Raw genomic sequence first — 9,009 nt, 5'->3', positions numbered from 1 at the left:
ACAATGTCCACTAGTAAGCTAGTTTGACTCTTTTTAACCTTACTTGTAAACTAGTGAGGTTCAAAATGTTTACTAGTTAACTAGTAAGACCCAAATGTCCACTAGTATCACTAGTGATGCAGTTACAAATTTTACTAGTTTACTAGTGAGGCTCTTAAAGTTCACTAGTTAACTAGTTAGTGCAAAAAGCCAACTAGTAACACTAGTTCAGGACATTTTAGTGCTACTAGTGAACTAGTGAGGCTCAAAATGGTTAACTAGTTATCTAGTAAGAGCCAAAATGTCACTAGTTACACTAGTAGTACTCTTTTTGGCATAACTAGTTAACTACTACGGTTTTAAATGTTAACTAGTACTACTAGTGAAAGCCAAAATGCGTACTAGAAACACTGGTTGAAGTACATGCTAATGAGTGGGTGGGATCAGGGCATTCTCTGAACCTTATCATTGGTTCTCCATATAGACCTCCACCTCCCACAAATTTAACCCTTTGTAAGAAGGAGCAAGTGCTGTGAAGCAACGGCTTCTTCCTTACTTTCCATGGAGAGTAAAACATGAAAATTATATATATATATTAAATGTTAGAATTGTTTTTTTAAACTTAAAATAAGATAGAAGATCATTTTAGAACTGTTCTCATGATTTTCTTTTTCCTTTTTTATCCCATCAAGACAGTATTTACAGAAAACATAAGAAAGAGTACATCTTGAGGTCAGTAGAGTGATAAAAAACAGCCCAAGGTGCAATTGTAAGTTAAAAATGAATGTGTAAATATTTCATATAAATTCATGCTGTTCTTAAAAAGGTAAAAAATTTAATCAGATAAAATTATGGACTTTAAAACAACTGGAACTTGATACATAATTTATGTTCTTGTACTTAATACGTTTTAATTTGGCCTAAAGTCGGTAAACTAAGAAAAATAAAGGGATTCAAGATTAGGGCCACGTAAAAGGAAAAAAAACCCTAAAATTTAGAGATTAAAATAGTTAATTTATGACAATAAAGTAAAATGTACGAGATTAATTTCTAGTTTAAGTCTATATCAGAAGAGCAGGAGCCGCCTGTTCGAAAATGATAAACGTGGAGCATCTTGTTATAGTAAAGGTTTGACAAATAAGGAAATAGGCTCCTTCCTTGTGTAGTCTGTAAAAACAGTTTGACAAATATATCCGATAAGTTGTTTTATCAGCACATCATTATCACATTGTCATAAAATATTAGGATCCTGAAAAGATACTGGAGGCAACTGTAATTTTCCAAAGAAAGAACCACACTGACTTGGATGAAACTGTCTCTTTTGTGGCAGAGGAAAATGCTTTAGGGGTTCTCCTTTCATCATTTTTTTATTCTCCTAAATTTACATGTTTATTCTCGTACATATACAAGATTAATATTTTCTCTTTTTTTCTTTTAGATGGCTCTACTCCATTGTATAAATGAGCCCTAAAAATTTAATTTTATCATGTAAAGTAAAGGTTAAAAATTGTACTATTTGCAAATGCCCCACAGATGGTGCTATACGTACATATACTGTCTACAGTACTAGTACTACTAGTTGACATTTAGGCCTTTACTAGTGCGACTAGTAGCACAAGTCGCACTAGTAGCACTAGTTTAACATTAGCATTTAATTAGGAACAGTCTGTGTATTTTTCCTGGGAATACTTCCTTGTATTGTGACAAGCCTATGGAAAGCCCTTCACTGCACATACTGCCACCAGGACAAAGACAACACCCACCACCCTCTGCACAGCACCTTCACCAGGCAGAGGAGTGTGTTCAGTGGCAGACTGCTGTCACAATCCAGCTCCACAGACAGACTTAAGAATGCTTTTGTCCCCGTGGCCATACGTCTGTACAACACCTCACGGTTATGGTAGGGGGAAAGCACACACTTGGACTAAATCTTCCTTTTTCCATTTCCCATCTGCACAGCTGTCCCAAGAGTCAGCCTCTAGTTGGACACTTTAATGATCACCTCAATTACTTACATAGCTCCTTTAATTTAATGTTTGCACTGCCTGTTATTTAATGTCTGTTTTTGATAATAATCTCCTTTTTAAACATTGCTGTACATATACAAACAACACAACTTCAGAAGGTCAACACTATTTTATTCTTATTTTTTTATATTCAGGTCTAATTACAGATTTTTTCCTCAACTGTTTCTAGATTCTTGTCTAAATTACACATATATTTTTATCCCTGCCCGTGTTATGTACATTTCTTGTATAAGTCTATTGTTAATTGCACAGGTTTTTTCTAGGGGTATTCTTTAAATCTTTTTTTCAGGTTAATATGCATGTATGGAAGGGGGGCGTCGGTTTTGTGGTTAATTTGTAACAAATGTTTCATGTCATGTACGTCTTTGTAACCTGCTACTGGATGCTTTGAATTTCCCTCGGGATCAATAAAGTATCTATCTACTATCTATCTATCTACTTATCTCACTTATTTCAGGATAACCACGCTGGTTTTCTGGTAATAACTGTTTTTCAAGATCTTGAAAAAAAATTATATTGCATAAAAACAGCATCGTTTTTTGTCCTTTCTCAAGATAATTATGGATAGGTGTCCGCTGGGGGCCGCCATGGTGTTGTACTTTATTGTTTACTGTGGTGAATCTGTGGTGTTCTCCTGTTTGGGGTGGTCTGCAAGTTGCAGGTTGCAGACTTTCACCACCATTTCTTCACCTGCTGTTCAGGTTCAGAGGAGTAAAGTAACCAGAGATACACAAAAGAGCAACACAAGCAGTCATTCCTGCCTGTGGCCATCAGACTTTTAACACCTCCTGACCCCACTGGGAGTCGCACACTTCTTGAAGCTCGCCTTTAGACTTATTCCACCCCCGTCAGCAGCTATGACTCATCATTTATTTATAACTGGCATTTTCTGACTTGAAAGTCAAAGTCTTGTGAAACACTCATTTAAAATTTCTTGCTTTGCAACTGCTCATTGCTTCACCCTGGCTTCAATACTAAGGCTAGTTGTTAGTAGGCTATTTATAGATCACATTTTTCAGCATTTACACTGAATAAAGATATGTATTTACATATTATCTTATACAATACTATTATATTATCTATTACTTTGTTGGGTAGTTTTTTCTATTCATGTCAAAATGATTGTCTTACAAATAAAATCAAAACACTGAAACATTGAATAATTGAGAAATTGACCTTGCAGTAGTAGTTGCAGTAACTGTAAGTGTCTCACCAAATGTGATCACATCAAATGTATTTGTATTAATCAAAACGTAAGTTTAGTCCTCCTCGTTTTTTATTTCTTTTTATTAGTTTTTATTAGTCTACTCCCAGCTGATAGCCGTTGTAAGAGACAAAAAGATCGATTTTACGCATAGACTGTAAATATTACGATTTTACGAGACGCACCTAAACGCAGCACAGATGAAAACACAAGTCCTGCGTCACGTGCGATCAACGCATGCGCAGAAGAGTCAGACGCAGTCACTCCAATTGTGTTGTTGCAGCTTCTGCAACGTAATCTTGAAACATGAGTAAGGTATTAGTTGTTTTCAAGGTGTTCGTGACCCTGCTGTTTGTTGATGTGCTACACGGGCTTCCGTACAGTCATTTTCAGGTAAACGCGCTTTATTTTAATCTTTGATAGTAATGTGTTTCTGAGTCTGAGACCTTTTCGGATCAAACTTCGACTTTCAAATGACTCGTGCTGTTGTTCTCGTGATTGACACACCGGACAGATGAGAGAATAATTCAGTTTTATATAGAGTATTGTGTTTCTTCACTGCAGTCAAAGAAACGGAATGGAGAGGAGAGAGAGCCGCACATCACGGAGCTGTTCTTCACGCAGACTCTGGATCACTTCAACTTCAACAGCATGGGCAACGGGACCTTCAACCAGCGATACCTCCTCATAGGTTAAACCACTTATTCAAACCCATTTACAACATGGAGAGTAAATGAGAAAATGCCTCATTCTTTCTGTTTGTCCTCCCTTTCACTTAGATAATTTCTGGAAGAAAGGCTATGGTCCTATTTTCTTCTACACCGGAAATGAAGGAGACATCTGGGAGTTTGCACTCAACTCTGGATTCATCACAGAGCTGGCTGCTCAGCAGAGAGCCCTGGTTATATTTGCTGAACATGTAAGAGGACACCAGCACAAATCAGCACCAACATATTTGACTGGTCGTTTTGCTTATCGTGCAATTTTGACTGAGTAAAGTTTACAGATCATGTGACAAAAAGGGAACTAGAGGTTTAAAGTTTGACTCAGATTGTCAGCTGAGTGTTGCTCTTCTCAACATCTTCAATTATTCTTTGACAAGGCACAGAGAGTTAAAACAACGTGTAGTCATCTGGAATATCTGTGAAAATGGACAGACAGTTGTGTGTCTATGAAATAGTCTCTGTCACTTTTTAAAGCAAATGTAAACGTATGAATATGGATGATTTTATTGATTTCCCGCTTAGTCAGAAAGTTGAGAAAATGCTCATCCAGATTTCCAAAAGCCAGAAGACGCATCAGCAAATCATACTTTTTTTTTGACACCAACATTAAAAATCTGATCATTTTCTTTATAAAGCAACAATAAGCAACAAAAAACAAACTTTTAAGAAGCTGAATCCAGCAAATGTTTGACATCTGACATCTTCTATTATCATTCTATTTTGCAGGGACAAGATTGGTTAGTCAGATACATTTAGCCAGAAATACAAAAACCTTTTAAATGCAGATTTTAGAAGTGAATATAAAAAAGCTGATGTTTTTTATGAGCTAGTGTGACCAGAAAAGTCGTTTTAGAGTAACAAACAGATGACCACTTCCTGTATTCAGGTGCACGGTGTCATGAATTTGATCTGGGTAAAACTTCTGCTTTGACATTTCTTATCTTTGTTTTGATTCTCTCATCAAGCTTTTGTGTGTGTCTCTCACTCTCTCAGAGGTTTTACGGCAGATCTCAGCCGTTCGGCAAAGACTCGTTCCTCATCCCTCAGATCGGCCTGCTGACGGTGGAGCAGGCGCTCGCCGACTACGCCGTCCTGCTCACCGAGCTGAGACAGCAGCTGGGAGCCACTGAGTGTCCCGTCATCGTGTTCGGGGGCAGGTACGATCCAGCTGTTCTAAATATGGTCTACTCGGGTAGCTTATTGAGTCACTTTTACTTTTCTTCTTTTTTATGGATGCTTGATAAATCATCACTCCATAAGTGATTAAACAACTAGTGGACAGGTTTCAAATCTCCACCTCTTAAAGTCTTAAATGAATTCATTATAGAAAACAACTTTACAAAGAGATCACATAAAGGATGCACTTTCTAACTATTAAATACAACACAGCTCTTTATACACACACACACACACACACACACACACACACACACACACACACACACACACACACACACACACACACACGACTATGTTTGTAATAAACACCCAAATACAAGAAAAACAAAGATGATAAATATTGCAGATTTGCAGCCAAAGATAGAGAGAGAGATTTAAGAACCCTAACTTGGTATCCACCCTGAGACACCAAGAAATAAAACACAAAAAAATACTAAATAAGTGGACAGATTAAAAATTAAACCTCAATTAAAAGCTTGGCTGAAAGTTCAAATCAAATGAAACTCTTTTTAGGGGCAGACTAAAAGTTCAATTCTAACACCTGTCAGTGACTGTTTCCAAAAATACAAGACAACCACTGACTTTATCCTTAAAACATATTTTGTATTAACTTTCTTTTATTTGAAGACCTCCTCTCTGTTTTCATTTATTCAGATATTCTCCCTCCTTTATCCTTAAAACATATTTTGTATTACTGTTACTTTACATGATTTGATGCTCGTAGTGGTTTAACAGGATGACAGATTTATTGTGTGCTTGTATAAACACTTTAAAGAAAATGACTTGTGCTCGTCTATAAAAGTCTCATGACTGCAGTCATGCACACCATTAATCTGCCTTTCAGTTCCTCTAATCTCCAACGAGGAATTCACTTACTGTGAAAGAGATTACATCTGTGGGTTTACTAATAATATCCAAAAATACCTCACTTATAACTAACTGGCCTTTTGGTCTGCAAGTCCCTGATTATATTTATGTGCTATAGTTAATTTATTTACAGCATGGGTTTAGGATTACTTTGATTTAACAGGCTGTATATATTTGTTCATGACTAAATGCAACAAACAGTAAATCAACTTTTCAGGTTTTCTGACTCACACTACATGTCACATTCAGCCGTTCACACACTGATGGTAGAGGATGACACGTGAAGCAGCCATCAATATTAAAGGAGCAATATGTAACTCTAGTGTTTAAAACGGCTACTGCAATCCAAATAAAAATAAATAGAGAGGGCTGTCTCCCCCTCACCCACTCCTCCCTGAGAGAGTCGATGTGCATGCAGGTTGTCATGTTAAGCTTCAGTGTTTAACCAGCTCTGCATCGGTCTTGAAATCTTTCTGTGCATCTCCATCATTGATCTTAGTTTTACAAAGTTTCTGCTCGTGGAGCTTATTAAAAAAATGCTGAGGCTTCAAGTTCTTGATTACCTGCTTCCATCGCTGCAACACCTGTTGGTTTACTGTGATAACTGCTCTCATACCTGGCAAACTGGCTGTGTGTGGTGTGGGGCTCCTCCCTTCTCTTTGTCAAAACAAAAACAGACCAATCAGGACCAGAATCTAAAGTTAGAAGGAGAACATACTGGATGCTGCATTGTTGTCAGAGAAGCCAGCACTCCTTAATATCTGATTATATAGTAAGGTCAGTTTATGATTAAATTCTGTAGATATCTTACGTATTGCTCCTTTAAAAAATAATTTTTGAAGAGACAAAATCTATTTTTTTTATGAAGATAACAATGTTATTAGAAAAAGATGCTAATACAAACACATTAAATGTTTTTTTAATATCTTTTAGATTAAATTCTCATATTTCTGTTTTCCCTCAAAAACCGAGCAGTATGATTTCAGTCTAATAAATATTTTATCACTCCAGTTCTACTTTCTACAAACTTCTATAATCACCTGCAGATTTAATATTCTGAATATCTTATTGACAAGTTTCTTTGTTTCAGATTATGGACTATGGTTTGGCAAACTGGCACTAACCCATTTGTTGATCAAACATATTCATTCTTTTTAAAACGTTGTATTTGATGTGATTTCTCCCTGCAGCTATGGTGGGATGCTCTCGGTCTACATGAGACTGAAGTATCCAAACATCGTGACTGGAGCTCTGGCTGCCAGCGCCCCCATCCTGTCCACTGCGGGGATGGGAGACTCCACACAGTTCTTCACAGATGTAACAACTGTGAGTGCATGGATCTTTTTTTTTTCTTTCTGTCATTCAGACTGAATAGTGGACTGTTGTCTTGTTGTCTTGTTGTCTGAACTTGTTTGCTTTCATCCTGATTTCTTGTTTTCTGTCTTTCAGTCTGTTCTTCTATTCTTCCCTCTGATACATATCCTGAGAATTTTACATTCGATCAGCATCACACTAAGCTTTGCAGCATTAGATAAGAAGTAGAAAAGGTTGCTTGAGGCTCAGTAATCCACACATTATGAAGAGGCACTTCCCTAGTGACCGATAAGCTTTTAAATATCAGATTGTTTCTCAAAACAGTTTCTGAAATATTTTCACGTGTCGTTCCTGGTAGAGAAGTGCATTTTAAATAAAATTACTATTTGACCTGGTCTCAGTCTGGGATCTTAATTTGTTAGCTTGATGCTAAGACGTAACAGCAATTGCCGTTTTGAAAAGTTACAAAAAGACTATTAATAGCTCTCAATCAAAACAATAAAAAGATGACGTTGAGCCCCCCCTCAATTTAAAACGACCTCCGCGTTGACCGTAGTCAAGACAAACGGTCTTTGACGTAACATCCTGTGTTTCCTTGGCAACAATAAACATTTTGTGTGTGTCATGGCGGCCGCCACGTCAAGCTCCTCTTAACCCAATTTTGTTCCGATTTTAAAAAACTGTTGAAAAACTTTTAAAATTCTAATTTTTCAGTTTTCCGTTATGTGTCACTTGTTTTCATTTTACCGTATTTTCCGCACTATAAGGCGCACCGGATTATAAGGCGCACCTTCAATGAATGGCCTATTTTAGAACTGTTTTCATATATAGGGCGCACCGGATTATAAGGCGCATAGAATAGAACGTGTTTACAACTGAACAAGGCTGGGAGATATTGTGAATATATAAATATAAATACGTATAAAACGTAACGTATAAAACTACAAAAACAAAAGTACATAAGACGATTTCCCCAAATAATAAATCATTTCTTTGACGTTTCTCTTAACTCTCAAAACGTAGTTTTATACGTAGTGCATTCACAATAACTCAACGTTGTTCAAACGTTAATGTGCATATTCACAATATCTCCCAGCCTTGTTCAGTTGTAAACACGAAAAAGAAACACAGTCTGATACCGCTAATTCAAACGTTAGTGCATAACTCAACATTGTTCAGTTACGTATAACACGTAAAGCTCACTTTTTCAGTTCATTCCCCGTCCACGAATCCCTCGAATTCTTCTTCTTCAGTGTCCGAATTGAACAGTTGGGCGAGTACGGCATCCAACATGCCTGGCTCCCTCTCGTCATTATCCGAGTCAGTGTCGCTGAGCGCCGTGTACAACCAGTATGGATCAACCAATTAACCAATTGATCCATATATAAGGCGCTCCGGATTATAAGGCGCGCTGTCGTTTTTTGAGAAAATTAAAGGCTTTTAAGTGCGCCTTATAGTGCGGAAAATACGGTAATCTTTTACCATCACATCAGCATTTGTTATGTTTCCTTTTGGCAGCTCGGTGAAGAGATGTTTGATTTCTAGAATGTTTCATGAATTAAATAACTTGAAAATTAAATGTTTTTCTCTTTTCTCAGGATTTCGAGAAAGTTGCTCCTGAATGCACAAACGCCGTGAGAAGAGCTTTCCAGGAGCTCAAAGAATTAGCAGATAACAGAGGTGAATGTGTGAGGTGATATCTGGAGAGATGATT

General features: G+C 37.1%; 1 protein-coding gene across 1 annotated transcript in view; it reads left to right on the top strand.

Annotated features, from left to right (window-relative positions):
• Positions 1–3,444: 3,444 nt before the first annotated feature.
• Positions 3,445–9,009, top strand: part of dpp7 (dipeptidyl-peptidase 7) — a 10,605-nt gene continuing 5,040 nt past the window's right edge. The window contains exons 1-6 of the mRNA XM_020641127.3: positions 3,445–3,603; positions 3,775–3,901; positions 3,990–4,129; positions 4,929–5,092; positions 7,172–7,307; positions 8,894–8,975. Coding sequence (XP_020496783.1) covers positions 3,517–3,603; positions 3,775–3,901; positions 3,990–4,129; positions 4,929–5,092; positions 7,172–7,307; positions 8,894–8,975 — 736 coding nt within the window. The 5' untranslated portion in view covers positions 3,445–3,516. The remainder of the gene's footprint in view (positions 3,604–3,774; positions 3,902–3,989; positions 4,130–4,928; positions 5,093–7,171; positions 7,308–8,893; positions 8,976–9,009) is intronic.

The sequence above is a fragment of the Labrus bergylta genome, chromosome 2, assembly GCF_963930695.1.
Source record: "Labrus bergylta chromosome 2, fLabBer1.1, whole genome shotgun sequence".
In the NCBI taxonomy this organism is placed as follows: Eukaryota; Metazoa; Chordata; class Actinopteri; order Labriformes; family Labridae; genus Labrus; species Labrus bergylta.
Note: the sequence above shows the minus strand (reverse complement) of the source record. Positions and strands in the feature narration are given on the sequence as shown.